Source organism: Rhinatrema bivittatum, chromosome 12, assembly GCF_901001135.1.
Source record: "Rhinatrema bivittatum chromosome 12, aRhiBiv1.1, whole genome shotgun sequence".
Lineage (NCBI taxonomy): Eukaryota > Metazoa > Chordata > Amphibia > Gymnophiona > Rhinatrematidae > Rhinatrema > Rhinatrema bivittatum.
In genome coordinates this window covers 70,922,989-70,941,305 of record NC_042626.1, presented here as the reverse complement: position 1 = coordinate 70,941,305, position 18,317 = coordinate 70,922,989, and the positions used below count along the sequence as shown (strand labels likewise).

Below are 18,317 nucleotides of genomic sequence, written 5' to 3'. Positions count from 1 at the left end.
GGACAGGCTGAACCAGTCCTGGCTTTGTGCCAGTGCATCTGTGAACTTGTAGTTCCCCTTTCCCTAAGGAATGCAGAACTGAAAATCTGTAAGGCCTGATCTTCAAACTATTTGCATACTTAAAGGTGACATTTCAAACCGGTGTGGGGGTGCACATGTGCACGTATTTGTCCGCCCGTGCCCAGGGCCGCGGCTATAACAATGTGCGTATATGCACGCATGTGATAAAACAGCCTGGCCGCGCGCAGATTTGCATCCAATTTTACGTGGGCACATGGAAGTGCGCAGAAATGCCGCTTCTACCACGTAAGTGGGGGGATGTTAAAAGGGGCGGGTGCCGATGCCATTGCCACTAGAATCTGTTTATTCCCAGTTCACCTGTTTAAGAGCGAGGTCCTCCAAAGCCCCCTAGTTTATTAGCTTTCCTGCCCCTGGTTAGCTCCGACCCTTAAAACCCCATTCTTGTGCCTTGTTTTCTTTAATTTATCGCTTGCACGTCGGCCGCAGTAACGTTACACAGCAAGGGACCTCGGCGCACATCAGATCGCGTGACTAGTTACTTGCAAATTTCTGGTTAAAGTCTTCAACCACCCACGCCCCGCTCAGGCCACGCCCACGCTGCTCCCTTTTTTGAGAAGTTTATGCTGAAGTACAAGCGTGTATCCAGGTGTTTTTTAAAACCTGCTTGGTGCTCGTCAGCCCAACATAATTGTGCATCCCCTAAATTTAGCGTGCGTTGGGCTTTTAAAATACACTTCTTAAAACGGAATTTTACATGTGTAAATGCACCTTACCCAATTAAGTGGGCATTTGAAAAATGCCAATGAATTATCAATAGGTTTTATTTGCTTTAAGTGCACTTAATGCAGGTAAATGGTTTTTGAAAATTGCTACAGTAGTATGTTACAATTGCAAGGATAACACCTTTGAAATTTCACCTGATAGATTGCAGTGGGGATAAAACCAGGACTGGCTAAAGCTGTCCCATATGACATGGAGCTTGTTGTCGACCCTGCTTGGGCATAGATTCATTTCGGGTGACGTTTATGTTTAAACACTGTCCCTTTTTGGGCTGGCCACTCTAATTTAGTTAAATGAGCATAAGAAAACCTGTCTAGAATGAACAGGATGAATAATGTATTCATCTATTGGAACACAGTTGCTATTGCATAGAGTGAGGAGAAGAAGGAGAGAGATGCATCCCATGAAACTGAAGGGCAGAAGAGTTTCCCAAGATTGGATATCTTCTTGAGTTTTGCATGTCCAGGCCGAAGTTTTACCATCCAAGAGAAGAAGTGTCTGCCGATTCTTGCTGTTTCATCTTACTTTACCTCCTCTTCAGTTTGTTTTTCTTTGGTTGACATCACTTTGCCATCTACCAATTCCTGAGTGATTATCTTAACCCTTCTGGTTTTGTGTGGTTCTGGATATTAAAATAAGAAGTGTATTTATTTATTTATTCATTTTTATATACAGATGTTCAAAAAATATCACATTAGTTTACATGACAATAAAAGATAAACAATTCAATAAAAACAAAAAAGTCAAAATACATCAGCAACAATAAAACATCATCATTCAATCAATTTCTAATATATAAATCTATCAGTACATAAGTCATTTGTCATCATGACCTCTAATATTCTAATAACTAAGCAGAAATAAATAAATATTAAAACTAAAGAAATAATGTAAAAATTTATAAAAAATACTGGTAAACAAATGACATATGTACAGAAATTAAAATGGAAATAGTGAAATGATGCTATGTGAAGGCTTGTTTAAAAAGCCACATTTTGATACCTTTTTTGAATATTTTAATATTAGGTTCTATTCTAAGTTCGTGTGGGAGAGAATTCCACAATAGTGGACCAGCTATAGACAATGCTCTTTGGCCTGGATTCATGAATGCCGCAAGTCTTAGTGAATCCTGGTGAAAACGGGGAGGGGGGGTGGCGGGGCGGAGCAGGGGGCGGTCCTGCGCTAGCCAGCAGCGATTGCACCACCAAGTATATCAATGGATTGAATGCATGTACTCTATACCCACCTATTTTAAATACATACATGCGTACATGTTACACATGAAATGGGACTTACTTGCGTAAGTGTAAATTTGCACACATAAGTCAGCCAATTCTGAAGCATGCATGCGACAAGGAAATTCCCCAATTTATCAATTACTCCACCTGTTTGCCCCGCCCTTCTCCAGGTCTTCGAGACCCTCATGAATCTTCAGCCTGAACTCCACCAGTCCACCCAGATTTCCCACCCACATTTAATATTATTTATGTCAGATAACTAGCAGGTGTAAAAATGTGCTAGTAAGTCGGAAAATGTGCACATGTAACTGTCTTTTAAAATAGCAACTTACACACACACAACTGTTGGCCCTGTCCTGAAAAGTCTCTAGACCACCCGGTTTTTAATCATGTACAGGTGAACATACACACGTATTTTTGACTTTTATAAAATATGGACTACATAGGTAGAGGCTACTTATGTGCTATGTTTTACAAGTGCAATGTTTTGAAAATTCACCTTAGTGTCCACGCAAATAATTAAAAAAGGCAACTCAAAACAAAAAATGTACCAATCATATTTTTGCAAGTGATCGGAAGTGATCAGAGGTCGGTACAAATACCCTCTGGAATTTCCTACCTCTAGAGGAGCTTCCTTGTGATCCCGAGCTTGCTCCTTGCTGATGCCCATAGTGGCTACTGCTTCCTCTGTAATGCAACACAGGACTGTAATAAGTGACCAAGACTATAACCCTGAGTAGACAACCAGTCTATGAGATTTTACCTTCTTTTGAGTTTGAGGTAAATCTATCTGCTAGATCCAAAGTTATCAATGAAGACAACATATTAAAAGCTTGATAAAAACTAGTTGTTTTTTTTTAAACTGAGAATGTTACAGCATTTGAAGGCGATTTTAGAACCAGAGGATTTTCATACTGGTCTTCAAACTCTTTTATTTTTAGGGATGGACTATTGGAACTCATTGCTGGTTAGTTTTCCAGAGAGTACTCTTAGATCATTACAGATTTTTCAGAATTCTGCTGTCCGAATTTTAACTGAGAAAAGTACTTATGATCATATAACTCCAACTTTGATTTCACTCCATTTGTTAGCTATTCATTGAAGAATTACATTTGAAGCCTTATAGGTGAATTTTCAAAATGTTACACACATAAAAATGATCATATACATGCACAAGTAGCTTTTGCTCGCATATTCTGTATTTTATAAAATTAAAAAATGTGCTCATACTTTCATTTTCATGTGCACAATGTATACATGTAAAAAAGTATTCAGGGGCATGGCCAACACTTATGTGTGTAAATTGCTATTTTAAGACAAATTTTCCAACTTCCTCAGGCATTTTCATGCCTACTAATTATCTGGCATAAGTGATATTAAATGTGTTTATTCTGTAGTACTGAATGGGTGGGAGATCTGCATGAACTGGGGCGAGTTCAGACTGAAGAATCAGGAAGCTCTTGATGAATTGGTGGATTAATTGGTAACAAGTTAATTTCATTTACATGCACATCTTAAAAATTGACTAACTTATGTATGTAAGTCCTACTTTATCATTGTATGTAAAATATAGGTGCGTATATTTGAAAAATAGGTAAGAAAAATACATGCATTTAATTAATTGATATACATGCTTTTGGTGCATTGCATGTATTTGCACGTAAGTATGTTGCAGGGTAAAGGTATGCTTATTTTATAAGATGCGAATATATGAGAGACGCAGGTTATAAAATACTATGGTAAAACTACACATGGCCATATACGTGCAAATATGCTGGCACACTCAGTTGTTTGAAAGTTATCCTCTAAACGTTAATTCATCAGTCACTTATTAATTCGTCAGTACCATAGCTATGCTCTCTTTTTCTTGTCTATATTCTGATGTATTCTCTTAGATCAGCAAACAAAGGCCTTTTGGAAATTCCAACTCTCTCAGCAAGCTGATTTAGTGGAAGAGAGGGAACATGTTGTTTCTGTTACAGGCTCAATTCTATGGAAGAAGAAGCCTGAGCAGCTTCAAACTATGTCAGATACCAGTACTTTGAAAAACTTGGCTTTTCAAGCAGGCCTTTAGCATCATCATGTAATGTGCTCAATTCTTTCTGCTTATTTTTTATTGTCATGTAAGGATTTTAGTGTTGGTTAGTTTTTATGCTTCTGCATGTTTTTTTGGTTTTGTAAGCCACCATGATCCAGGGGCGGATTGGCCTATCTGGGGATCGGGCATCTCCCGGTGGGCCGGTCGCGCTAGTCACGTGGTCTGCCGAGCACGGCCATGACAGAGCCGCACTCGGCAGACCACGTGGTATCTCCTGGGCCGGCCTGGGCAGCGAATCCCCGGGCCGGTCTTCATCGGGAATCCGCTGCTGCCATGATCTTTGGAGTAAACAGTTGCTAAATTATTTTAAATAAATTCAGATAAAATTACCACATGTGATGGCTTTGGCTTACAAAGGAAAAGATATACAATGGGATAGATTTTAAAAGAAGCACGCGCAGCGTACATGTGCGCGCACTACCCGGCGCGTACACATGAATGCCCGATTTTAAAACTTGCATGCGCAGGCATGTGCAAGTTATAAAATCAGGGGTCGGTGCGCGCAAGGGGGTGTGCAATTGTGTACCTTGCACGCACCAAGCCGCACTGCCTCCCCCATTCCCTTCCTCTTAACCTAACCTTCGCCCCCCAGCCCTACTCTAACCCCCCCAAATTATCTTACCTTTTGCGCCTGTCTCCGGGTAGGCACAAGTTGCGCACGCCAGCAGCCTGCCGGCATGTGATCCTTTGACACAGCAGCAATGGCTGCTGTGTTGGAGGCCTCTGGCCCCATCCCGCCCCGCCCACAGACCACCCTGCCCCGCCCACGTCCTGCCCCCAGACCGCCCCTTTAGTAAAGCCCCTGGACTTTACACGCGTCCCGGGGCATTACGCGTGTCACCAGGCCTTTTTAAAATAGGCCTGGCATGCGTAGGGCTTTTAAAATCCGACCCAATATGTAGACTAAGGGACTGTTTTAGTTAAGAAGTGAGTCTACTTGCAGTACTTAAAGACAGAAAGACTTGGAATCTGGTAAAAATGTGTAGCACCATCCACATGCATTTGCACAGTTTGTAATTGCACACCTGTGCCTTGCCAGCCCATGGCTTACCTTGGGCTAGTTGAAGGGGATGCATGCTGGTCTTCACCACTGTAATGGAGTTACTTAGCCTAATTCTGACTATGCTGGCTAAGGATGTATTTAGAAGTTAGGCCTTAATTAATCAATCAATCCTATCCCTATCGCGACCAGGATACAAAAAAGTCACACAAAGACTCAAGTTTTGAATTTCACAAATACGAACTTTGTCAACATGGGACATACCTGGATGAAGAACTGGAAGATTGAGAGAAAATAAGTGAGGTGAAACCACAGTGGGCCAATTTAAAAGGAGCTATTACAAAGGAAACAAATCTATATGCTAGGAAAATAAACAAGACTAAGAAGAAAAGAAACCAATCTGGTTCTTAAAGGAGGTGGCTGAAAAAATTAAGACAAAAAGAACAGTGCTCAAGAAGTATAAAGGATCCCAAAGGAAAGGATTGCCAAAGAAGTAAAGTGAGGTGACAAAACATTTTTCAGATATATCAGAGAAAGAAGGGAGGCCAGAAGTGATATAGTGAAACTGAAAGGTGACAAGGAGCACTGTGTAGAGAGAGATAAAGAAATGATGGAAATAGTAAACAAATACTTCAGTTTAGAGTTCACTAAAGAAAATCCTGGAGAAGGACCATTGCTGGTTGACAAGACTGTAGATGGGGATGGGGTAGAAACTCTGTTTACAGAAGAGAATGTATGGGAAGAGCTAGGAAAACTGAAAGTGGACAAGGCCATGGGGCCGGATGAGGTTCATCCCAGGATACTGAGGGAGCTCAGAGATGGGCTGGCGGGTCTGCTGAAAGACCTGTTCAATATCTCCCTGGAAACAGGAGTGGTGCCGAGTGATTGGAGAACAGCGGTGGTGGTCCCGCTTCACAAGAGTGGGAGCAGAGAGGATGCTGGAAACTACAGGCCGGTTAGCCTCACCTCGGTGGTGAGAAAATTAATGGAGATCCTACTGAAGGAAAGGATAGAGAACTATCAACAACCAGAAGGGTTGCTGGACCCAAGGCAGCATGGATTCACTAAGGGAAGGTCCTGTCAGACAAATCTGATTAATTTTTTGATTGGGTGGCTAAAGAACTGGATCAAGGAAGAGTGCTCGATACGATTTACTTGGATTTCAGCAAAGCTTTTGACACGGTGCTGCATATGAGGCTTGTGAATAAAATGAGAAGCTTGGGAGAGAGTGTTAAGAAATTGGCATGGATTACAAACTGGCTGACAGATAAAAGATAACGAGTAATGGTAAATTGAACTTACTTTAAAGAGAACAGAGTTAAGTGTAATGCCTCAAGGATTGGTGTGGGACCAGTTCTGTTCAATATCTTTGTGAGTGACATTGTAGAAGGGATAGAAGGTAAGGTTTGTCTATTTGCGGATGATACTAAGATCTGCAACAGCGTGGACATGCCAGAAGGAGTAGAGAGAATGAAACATGACTTAAAAAAGCTTGGACAATGGTCAAAGACTTGGCAGATGGGATTCAATGCCAAGAAGTGAAGAGTCATGTATCTGGGGTGTTGTAATCCAAAAGAGCTGTATGTGATGAGGGATGAAAAACTGTTGTAAACGGACCAAGAGAGAGACCTTGGGGTGATAGTGTCTAGCGATCTGAAGACAGTGAAACAATGTTAGAAGGCAATAGCTAAAGCCAGAAGAATGCTGGGCTGCATAGGGAGAGGAATAACCCTTATATAGGTCCTTTGAGGCCTAACCTGGAGTACTGTGTGTTCAGTTTTGGAGACCTCATCTCAAAAAGGCTAGACAGGATGGAGGTGATCCAGAGAAGGGCAACCAAAATGGTGCAACGTTTCCATTAAATGATTTATGAGGATATGTATACCCTGGTGCAGAGGAAAGGTTTTAAGGATTCATGAACTTCAAATCTTTTCCATTGGAAAGGAAACAGTAGAACTAGGGGTCAGAAATGAAATTTTAAGCGGGACAACTCAGAACCAACGTCAGGAAATATTTCTTCATGGAGAGGGTGGTGAATGCCTGAAATGCCCTGCTGGAGGAGGTGGCGAGAAGACAAAAACAGTCAAAGAATTCAAAGGGACATGGGAGAAACACTGTGGACCTCTAACGCCTAGAGGATAGAAATGAATACAGGAGTGATTGGGAATAACCTACTAGGTACGACAGTATCAGAAGCACAGGGATTACTACCCTCAACTAATTAGTCTTGCAACATCACTCTCCCCTTTGATGGCGGGGGGGGGGGGGGGGGATTCAGGCAGCAGCCAACACAAGCCCCGACCTTTACATTCTGGGTGTACTGATATGCAGACATAAGGGAACAAGCCCAGGACTGCTTCTAATGCCCAGTCCAAAAGCAAAACGAGTCAGCATTGCCAGAATTTTCTGGAAGGCTCCTCACCCAGTAAAAATGTTGCTAGCAGTAATTTTTTTTATGGGTTTGACAGTTGCTTGGGTTTTTGATTGTAAATATTTCTCCCTTATCATAAGGATTGGGGGTAACTGCACGGACTACCATTAAGAGAAACTTGGGGGCGACCTACACAGCATGGTAGATATTACCATAAGAAGCTTGCTGGGCAGACTGGATGGACCATTTGGTCCTTTTCTGCCATCATTACTTTGTTACTGTGTATGTTACAGAGTGACACACATCACCTGATTATACCTAATGTGAGAAGCTGAGAAGTAAACCTCAGGTGTGCAGGACCTGTGATAAGGGAGTTAGAATGGCAAGAGAAAGCCTAGTCTGGGTTTTGGGAACACTGTCCTCGTTTCTTACAACACAGTTTCAGATGAGCAAATAGTAGGAGGCATGGGAGAGAAATATCAGAGGGACAAACAGTGAAAGAGATTCCTCACCAACAGAAGAAATTCAGCTGTCATAAACATTAGAAAAGTATTTCTACTACCTAATTATCAGTGCAACTGTACAGTTTGCTATACTTATGCATTCTACTTGGCTTTCTGGAAACTAGCTTAATATTAGTAATAAACACATCCCAATATCTATTGTGTGCCTACTCAGAGAGTGTGAGATTAAGGGTGTGTGAGTGTTTTCTTAAGTAGTGGGTCCTGGGGGATACTGCTGTAGGTCTTGAGGTGCGGATCCTGTCAGGAGGGGAAGAGCCTTAGGGGACTTTGTTCTTTTCTTTTCCACATTCACAGAGTGAACCTGCAATAACCATATGGCCCTCTTCCTCTCCGCTGCTCGATGCAGGTCACGTCTTCCACCCATGTAGACGGCTAATGATGCTTCTGGGGGGGAGGGAGGAGGATTGAAAAGGGTGCCAGGCCAGTGGCACATGAGACAGCTTTGAGCCAGCCCCCAGCCATACCAGGGAGCCCTATGGCCCATTGGAGGTTGTCTGCAATGAGGCTGAAGAGCAGGGGAAAGGAGAAAGCGCACGACTGGTCATTGGTCTGGCCTCTTCCTCCTTCTGAGGGTCAGCAAGCAAGCTACATGCAGCACAAATAACAAAATCATAAAATAAAAAAAGAATGGGGTAGGGTGAGTGGGGCCTGAATGTGGGACACTGCCTTGGTTCCTTATGTAAAGAACAGCAAAGGAATAGCCTTGGAAGCAGGAATGAACTCAGAAGATAAAGGTGGCAGAGAGAAGAGGGATCTGCACTGGTCATAGGATGTATGCGAGGATGTAATGGGAAATGTGGCTAGAAATGAAGGGACAGAACATTGAGATGAAGGAAGGCATCATTGTGTCACACCATTGAAAGGTTACTGAGGACATTTATTTTTCATACTGTTTAGTTTACTTACACGGCTTCTCCATCCAGAAGGCGGCGATAGGTCTCGATCTCCATCTCCAGCCGGCTCTTGATGTCCAGCAGCTCTGCGTGCTGTGCAGACTGCTCCTCCATCTCTGCTCTGATCTCACAAAGTTGCTCTTCTATCATAGAAATCATGGTTTGTAGTTTGGAAATATCCATACAAAAGCGACCTTCTGTTTCCGCCAAGGTTTCCTCAAGAGATTTTTTCTGTCGGTAGATATAAAACAGCAAGAAGATGTGAAACACATCAGAAAACAATATGGTAGGGCCTGGAAAAATGCAGCTCATTCTCTTACCTCAAATTACCTGACATCAAAAATATCACTTTAGTAGTTTGACTTGACAGTTATGGATTTCAACACATTTTGAAAACAAGTTGTTAAACTTGTTTGACCTTATTTTGAAAAGAGTGCATTGTAATATATATTGTGATAAAATTTGAGTCCACAGACATACTCCTTCTCCCCTCTTCTTTATATATATTGTTTTTAATTTTCCGTTTTCTCCCTCTTTTTATACCCCCTTCTTCCTTGAACAATTAGCACTTTCCCTTGTTGGCTGAGAGTTAGATGTCCTCTCAAAATGGCACCTTTGAGCATCCTTGTTTCCACCAGCAGTAACGATCATCACTTTCCCATCTGCGGCTCAAGCGTACCACCTCCTCTGCACATCATATCTTGTTGCAATGCAGCATCCATCTTCCCACTTTTATAGCGAGTGAGAGAAGCTAACATTAAATGTAGAAAACATTTTGCTAGTGTGATAAGTGTATGAGGTTGAATGGGAATAGATTGAAGTGGCCAAAGTGAGACTGATGGACACAGCTGTTACATACACACCATGGCGAGTGCAGCCTGTAGCTCTATCTCCAGGCCCTGGAGAGTGCGTCTCAGCTCGGAGATCTCGGTCTTACTGGATTGCATTTCTTCAGCACCTGCAGACATCTCCTTTTTCAAGGCTTTACTCTACGAGACATGAATGGAATGAGAGAGATCAAAGATTAGTTAGTTAAATCCAATATTCATACAATGACCGATGCTTGGGCTTTGGGCTGATTTATAGAGACTTACAGCTTCGATGAACTGGGCTTCGGCTTCTTTGCGATTCTTCTCTGCAAGGTTTTCATACTGGGCTCTCATGTCATTCAGCATTTTGGTCAGGTCAATGCCTGGAGCAGCGTTCATTTCTACATTGAGCTGGCCGGCACCAGTTCCTTGCAAACCTTTCATCTCCTGATAAAGGGAAAGAGCTAGTCCATTAAATACAATTGAATGAAACAGCAATAGCTTTTTCCTGCCTTGCTACGAAATTTCTCTCTTTCAAGGGATATGGCAGAACTGTATGAAAAGAGGAAAATGCAACTTGTTAAAGAAGGGCTTAAAAGGATTAGTTAATATCAGTGTAGGTGAGCACAGGATCAAATGTGCTTCCTTAAATGCATGAATTTTAAATCAGATGCCAAACCCAATAACTATGAGTTTACAGTAAGTTTGAGAAAATGGCTGTCGTCATCACACGCATTAATTCAGACTTGCTACACTAAGAGGTAGATCTTAAAAGGAAAATGCGCCCGTCCATGTGCGCGCAGTTCCTGGCACACGTAGGTTACAAAATCCGTGGGCTGCGCGCACATCGCGCCGAATTTTATAATCCACGCGCGCAGGTGCAAGCGGCGTGCATGGGGGGGTGTGTGTCGAATTTTGTAAGAGTACGCGCAGCAGCATAATCAGGCCTCCCCCAGTTCCCTATTACCCTGTCTAACCTTCCTACCCTTTCCCCTCTGCACACTGACCCCTAACCCCTACTTAAGCAAAATAATTTTTGTACTTACTGCTCCGTTGGCGCAGAAGCAACTTGTGCGCGCCAGCCAACTGCCGGGAGCGCTTCCCCGGGACAGGGGCTAATGGCCGCTCTCCCAGCCGACCTCCATTCCGCTCCGCCCCTCCCCATCCAGACCCCGCCCCTTTATAAGGGCCCTGTCCTTGTGCGCATAACGGCAGTTACGCGGGTGGCTGGGCCCTTTTGAAAATGCGCACGGCACTCACAGGGCCCAGCCCCGTGCATAACTATTGGAATTTGCGTGCGTGGCCGATTTAAAATTCAGCCGTAAAAATCTGATTCATCTTGTCATTTTTGCATAGACAGACAATGGAAAAGCCTTAGTTAAACCATATATATATATCGCTCCTCAACCTAAATATCCCTCTCCATGTGATACGTTGAAAAGTACAAAATTCAATGTCTTAAAATTTTGGCATCTGATTTACATATATATCTATATATGTTAATTATTGTGGATGTATTTCATTTGCAGAGATTCTTCTCTAGTTTATTCCCCATTGTTTATTGAAAGACTACTTGTTTTCTGATTCTCCATAAATAAGTCACTTCAATCTGTGTGCACGTGTGTGTCTTTCAAAAGGCTATTTGTAAGTCACTTGGGGAAAAGCTGAGCACTAATGGCTAGACTTTAAAATGCCGGCGCGTGTAAAAACACAGATATGTTTGTGGCCGGGCCGCGTACATGCTGCGGGGATTTTTAAAGGACCCCAGCCACTCGCGCATCTCCATCATGCACCGAAGACCAACTCGAATCAAAAGGGACAGGCTGGGGGCGGGGACCGGCCAGGACAGCGCCATTTTGCCTTATCCCAGTGAAGCACGCACCAGCAGCCGGCCAGCGCGCACAGCGTACTTCTGCACAGAGCAGGTAAGTTGTGAAACAAAAAAAAAAACTGGTTAAGTTTGGGTGGGTTTTGAGGTCATGGTGGAGAGGGGAATAGGGAGAGAGGTGAGGTAGGGGGATAGGGAACTGAGCAAAGGCTTGATTGTGTGTTTCAAAATATTTCCCCTACTGTATGCCCCGATACGAAATCATGTACGTGGGTATCGGATTTTATAACATGTGCGCAGCCCTTTAAAACTTTACCCCTAAAGGCGGATTTCTACCTCATCGTGGTTCTTCTTGAGTAAAGCCAATTCCTCGGTCAGAGTCTCTATCTGCATCTCCGCGTCAGCCTTGCCCAGGGTCAGCTCATCCAGGACTCGGCGCAGGCCGTTGATGTCAGCCTCAACATTATGACGCATGGCCAGCTCATTCTCATACCTACAAAACACAATTCAGAATAAATGATATCAATAAGATCCATTTTAATCATTCTTAATTAAAAAGATTATTTCCTAGGTTCAAATACTTGAACAGCTTGAGAATACATCTACATATATAACATTATTCTCACATGCACTGTCCCTCAGCCTTTCAAAGTATCAAAATGGTCTTTTACTTAAAAATCAATGTCAGTAATCTACTGGTTATAAACTAAAAATTTCTTGTAGAAAGGAATGGTAACTTTCATTCCAGTGCGCAGGTGCACATTGGCGTGTGTGTGCCGGTGCGCTCCCAGGGATGCGGCAATTTTATAACTTCCAGCACATATCTGTGCCTAATTTTAAATAGGGGTGTGTTTAGGCACGCCAAACCCACTTGTGCCTCATAAAGCGGGAGATTTGTTTTAAAGGGGTTTCACCAGTTTCCCCGATTATCAGTTAGGTCCTCCAAACCCTCTGAATAGCTTACACTCCCTTACACCTCATCCCTAGCTGAAGGAAACTTGCACAGCAGGGACACTGGGTGCATTTTATTTATTTAGACTTTTTATATTCTGCTTTTTTCAGCACTTCAAAGTGGATTACATTCAGGTACTGTAGGTATTTCCCTATCCCCAGAGGGCTTACAATCTAAGGGGGTCATTTATCAAACTGCTATATGGCATTTTCACATGCAAAAAACACCTTTAACGCATACTGCGATGGACCCATCACGCTAGGTTGCACAAATATCATCTTTGGGTGAGTTTCTTCACTCCAGAGGTCATCAAATCTTCACAAGAGAGCACTGTTCTGTTTGTACGTCTCACTTTGAATGTCAAAGTGGCCCCTAACCCCTACACTACTACCTAAACCTCACCTCGAGTGACTAGGTAGGCCTCATATAGAGGTATAAATACCTATCTAGGGAGATGGCTTTATGGATAGTCTCGCTCTCTCTCTCCCTCTCTCCCTCCCTCTCCCTTCTTATACAAGTTTGCACTAAGATAGCACACTGCAATAAACTGCCTATTACCATAAAACACACCCTTTTCCTATCACATGTGATATTTAGTGCATTTTGATAAATCCAGGCCTAAGTTTGTACCTGAGGCAATGGAGGGTAAAGTGACTTGCCCAAGGTCACAAAGGAGTGGCAGCAGGACTTGACCCCCTAGTCCCCTGGTTCATAGCCCACTGCTGTAATCACTAGGCTCCTCCTCCACTCCAGGAGTGCATCCAGGCAGGTACACATCTCCTGACCACACCCTGACATGCCCATATCCCGTCCAGATGTAGGTGCAGTGGGACATACGTGCAAATCTGGGTGGCTTTTAAAATTGAAGGGCTGCGTATGAGCCAGACTTGTGAGCATATTTCCTGATTTTGGCGCACACTGAGATTTTAAAATTCACCTCTAAATCTTTTTTTTTTTACAATTATGTACATATTGCCTGAAGGAATTATTTTCTTACAACAGCAAACAATTGATTTCTTGAGAGATCTCCCCACCCTCCAAAACTCTCTGTATACATCTGTCTCAATGAGAATGTTATCTAGTGTGGGATTTTTAAACAGAGATTTAAGTTTGCAATACAGTTTTGAGGAGTTTATTTCAATAAATCTACTATGTGAGCTTGGAGATCTCTAAACTTACTTCAGTCTGAAGTCATCAGCTGCCAGCCTGGCATTGTCAATATGCAGATGAGTCATGGCATTTTCTACAGTGCAGTCATAGATCTGAAAAAGGAGAGTGCTTAGTGAGTAATGCTATATTTCATTGCGTATCAGTTTCTTTGTTTCTCTTTGACATGCACCCAAAAGCCACAATAAAATCATGGGACACACTCAAGAACTGTGGCAAAATGAGAGGACCCACAACAAAACCCAATACCATCAGGCTGTGTGGTTTAAGGACGTTGTCATATTGTCATATAAGAAATATAACTGCAGCTGTATAATTCCTGTAAGTTTGGGCCAAGATTTGCATAGTGGGAACAACAGTCTGAAGCCTACAGATACCCCTGCCCAAAATCTGTCATGTGCACTATGGCTGGTCTCAGACAAAACCCCTAACTCACAGGCAAATTCTGTTTATTATACCCCTTTCTATTCTGTGAGTCTGTTTCTATTAACACCTGTCCTAGAATAGACTTTTTTTTTACTATCATGTGCACTATTTATTATTTACTTATGCTTGTATACCCCCTGTGAACTTTGGAACTATCAGGTAATGTGTTTATAATAATAATATTTATGGTAGTTTAGATATGTGTGTAATGTTATAAGAATGTCATGTAACATCATCCTGTATGGTCTTTCATTTTAACTGTACCGATGTCATTTATTCACATGTGTACCATTACCAGTAACTAACACTACTGCATTCCACCTTGAGTGAAAGTTTACTTTCAAAAAAGTGGTTAATAAATCATGATTTTGGATTATGTTAATTGCATTTTAGCTTGAATTGATTATTTGCTGTCAATACTCCACTTGGAACACTTTATGGGAAATCATGGAATATAATAATATGTAAATAAAGTAAATAAATACAATTGATATTTAATTGTTTAAAGCCTATCTTGAATTTTGTTTTGCAATATGAAATATGGACTCTATCTTATGATTTACTTACAAGTATTTGGGTAGCAGTCTACAGTTTGTAAGTCACTTATTTAGATGACTAAATATCAGTGAAAGCAACATGGCAGCAGAAGTATACAATTTCTGAGAGCTTTGCAAAACCTTTATCAGCAAAAGGTATGAAAGAAAATATCTTTCTATGAAGCATACTTTTTTCACCAATAAATTTCTAATTTATCAAAGGAGAATGGTGATTAGCATAAAATTTTCCATTAGAAATTTCCCAGTTTTAGTATGAGTGCAAGGTGTGAAAAACAAAGTCTGAGGATTAACTAAAAATTCTGTATTATATTTTGTTAGTTCTGTTCAGAATTTACGGTACATATGGTGATTGAATTTCCTTATTTGGAAACATCTTAGTGTATCTGGAAAGCAATAGACAATACTTCTGAGCTGTGCAATATATCTTGAAACAAAATGGAGGATTATACTTTGATTTCTTACCTGCTTCTTTAAGTCTTCGATTATGTCATAATATTTATCGTAATCACGTGCTCCTGTACCAGTAGAGCCTCCAGGACGGTGCTTCTCATACCACTCCTTGATGTTAACCTCCAGCGTAGAATTTTGATTCTCTAAAGTATGTACTTTTTCCAGATAGGCAGCCAGACGATCATTGAGGTTCTGCATGGTTTCCTTTTCAGTTCCAGAAAGGAGGCCCTCACTACCACCAAACTCTCCACCTGCTCCACCTCCAAATCCTCCGCTAAAGCTACCACCTTGGCCGCTTCCAAACTCTACACCAAAATGTCCACCTCCAGGCCCTCCACCAAAACCCCCACTGTGGCCACCTCCAAATCCACCTCCTTGGCCAATTCCAAATCCACCAAAACCTCTATCGTGGCCATCAACAAAGCCCCCTCCAGAAACCCCAGCAACATTACATGAACCTCCTCCATAGCTTCCTTTACCACCACCTGCCACTGATATCCTTGTAGCTCCACCTCCCATCGATACCCTGGGAGATCCACCTCCCATTGATACCCTGGTAGATCCACCTCCCATCGATACCCTGGTAGATCCACCACTTTGTCTGAGAGCCATGGTATACCGTGTAGAGCTGCAACCCCTCTAAGAGAAGCAATGTAGCAGAGATGGGGAGCTGGTGGCAGGGCAGACAGGCTTCAAGCCTTTATATACAAAATTAAATGGGTGTTTCATTTTTGAATTCAACCTCTCCAATTAACAAAATTTCACATGTTGGGAATGCTTTCCAATAATTGGATGACTTGTTTTTAATTAATATTTAACCATTTTATGCCCATTTCTGTTAATACATATAGGCCCTCAGGGTGCTTGTTAGGTTGGCATAAGAGCAGGGTGGAGGACAGCTGAACACATTAATTATTTTAATCCATTTTTAATCTTTTAAACACATTTATACATTTCTGTCCAATTCTCTTGCCTGAGCTTCTCTTCCTGTACATTGCTTTTTTTTCATCGGGAGATGGGAAGCTTGCACTGAATATACCTCTTACAGAATCTGGTACTAAAGATGAAGATACAGTACAAGCAAGTTTCATAAATGCTCAATCTTCTGAAATCTAAGGCATAAATGCTTTCACCTCTTCAAATCCACCCCCTAGCCTAGAATGTCACTTGAAATCATGTTTGGTGTGCACTTTTCCCGGCAGAAGACAATTTATGCACATGGCTCCTTTTGAAAATTACCCTTATGAAGCAATACCGAACCGAATTTGGTGCAGTTATTGCATTGGCTAGTGATTGTCATAGCACATATCTCAGTGCATGGCTTGGTCGTGAAAATGAGAATTGCAGTTATCCTATTTACAGACCCTATTGGCAGATATATATTCAACTCTTGCAATGATGGTTTCTTTAGAGCAATGCTCATTGTGAGCAAAGAGTCCGCACAATTAGAATGAACATAGATCCACATGAGCAAATCAGATAGCTGTTTTTTTACGTTTTAGATTCCAGGAAGTGTGTACAATTGTTGCCGAAGTGGAACAGTAGAGAGTTTATGGTTAGCGTCTGTGATTAACACAGCATCTTACTAATGGTAATGCTGATTGAGAGAGGAAAAAGTACTAATCTGTGTTCCTTACAGGAAGATGTGTGTAATGCTAGATCAGGTTTTTTCTTGCAGTCTTACATTCACAGAGTACATAATAAAACGGAAAACACAGCTAGAAGCTTAGATCAAACAGATTAAGTGGCTTGATCTCTTAATGTAGGGAAACACCCATACCATGTTGCAGATAATGGTGCGGGGACCAAACATTCTGCATCTACTATTAGTTTGTGTCGAAATTTAATGCAAGTCCTTAGTCCTGTAAGTCATAGTTTGTTTTTTTATTCATGTACAGTAGTTCCATTGCTTGAATTAAAACCCAATGATCAAATTCTTTATTCAGTACTGCAGATGTTTAGGTTATTTAAAGACAGCACAGACTGATGCTTACAGTACGTTAATTCTGAAACTTTGCAGTATTTTACTAATTATTTTGTACAGAAAAGAAATTTCTGTTGACCTACACACTTCCTGTCATTACAAGCAAATGACTGATTGCCCAGAAAAAGTCTGCAAAGTAAGCAGAGTATGTTGTATCCAAGAAGCATACGTCTTCATCTGTTAATTAAACCGTTAAAAAAATACTTTATTTGCATTGCGTAAGTGATGATTTTTTAAAATAAGGATCAGGAATAAAGAAAATTGAAGGCCTGATTTTCAAAAGCATTTATAAGTGTAAAACTGGGATTTATACCTGTAAAAGCACGTTACTCGAGTAAGTGGGCTTTTGAAAATTGCTACAATATATGTATTGCGCCCGTCGGTCACAGACAGCTGCGACCTCTCATGCTCACCGCTTTTTTCCCTGCACCATCAATCCTAGGAAGAATGGCGGCTTCCGCCAACCAACGCCAACCTCCCCAGTATCCCTGGGACGACATGGGCGCTGCCAACCACCTTCTTTTCTGGAATCACCTAAGGTGCGCGCTCGCAAGGGCCTCCTTTGTACACGTCATGGCGGGAACCTCGGGGGCGTCCCCTCCGGATGATGTCAACTCGCTGCTGTACTTAAGCTGACTGGCCCTCTGCTGCTTCGAGTTAGCAAGGCGTTCCCTCATTGCTGAATCCGCTCCATTCGTGGACTTCTAGTTCCTGATTCCTATCTTGGCGTGTGGACGCTCTGGGTACCCGCTCCTCGGGGGCCCTTCCGCGTTCCTGGCTATCTGCTCCTCGGAGGGCCTTCCTGCCTTGGATATCTACCTGACTCACTTCTTGGGACTTTCTCCTGGAACTACCACTTGTGAGTACTTGACTACAGACTTCAGCGATACCACCTTTACTGAAGCTTCTCTGCGGTGTACTCCGTGCCTCGGGCCACTACCGTTTACTCTTCAGTAGAAGTTGTTCCAGTATACCCTGAGCTGCAGGGTATTGCCGCACCAGCTACAAGATCCACTTCCGGGTTCCTACACCTCAGTCTTCTCATCACCATTATTTACAGTACAGACATCCTCGGCATACCCCGCTCTGCGGGCCACTACCATATCTGCACTTCTGAGGTAATCTCTACTCATCTGAAGGAACTTCCTGGCATACCCCGCTCTGCGGGCCACTACCGGATCTTCACATCAGTGGTATCATCCTGGGCATACCCCATTGC

The 18,317-nt window shown here is 42.3% G+C and overlaps 1 protein-coding gene across 1 annotated transcript; it reads right to left on the bottom strand.

The window, feature by feature from the left end:
* Window positions 1-1,352: 1,352 nt before the first annotated feature.
* Window positions 1,353-15,658, bottom strand: LOC115074018 (keratin, type I cytoskeletal 10-like). Its single transcript, XM_029573086.1, has 7 exons — window positions 15,127-15,658; window positions 13,694-13,776; window positions 11,899-12,055; window positions 10,020-10,181; window positions 9,789-9,914; window positions 8,939-9,156; window positions 1,353-1,423 (listed from the first exon to the last, which is right to left on the bottom strand). Exons 1-7 carry the CDS (start codon window positions 15,631-15,633, stop codon window positions 1,399-1,401), a joined length of 1,278 nt encoding a protein of 425 aa, XP_029428946.1. The 5' UTR covers window positions 15,634-15,658; the 3' UTR covers window positions 1,353-1,398.
* Window positions 15,659-18,317: the final 2,659 nt, after the last annotated feature.

Bases quoted from the DNA above. Each gene is read 5' to 3' on its own strand.
- LOC115074018 (XM_029573086.1), bottom strand. From the start codon at position 15,633: ATGGGAGGTGGAGCTACAAGGATATCAGTGGCAGGTGGTGGTAAAGGA. The intron at 10,182-11,898 runs GTAGAAATCCGC...TCCCTTTATCAG, and splicing joins TCAAGAAGAACCACGATGAG to GAGATGAAAGGTTTGCAAGG. The intron at 9,157-9,788 runs GTGTGTATGTAA...ATCTACCGACAG, and splicing joins TACAGGCTGCACTCGCCATG to AAAAAATCTCTTGAGGAAAC.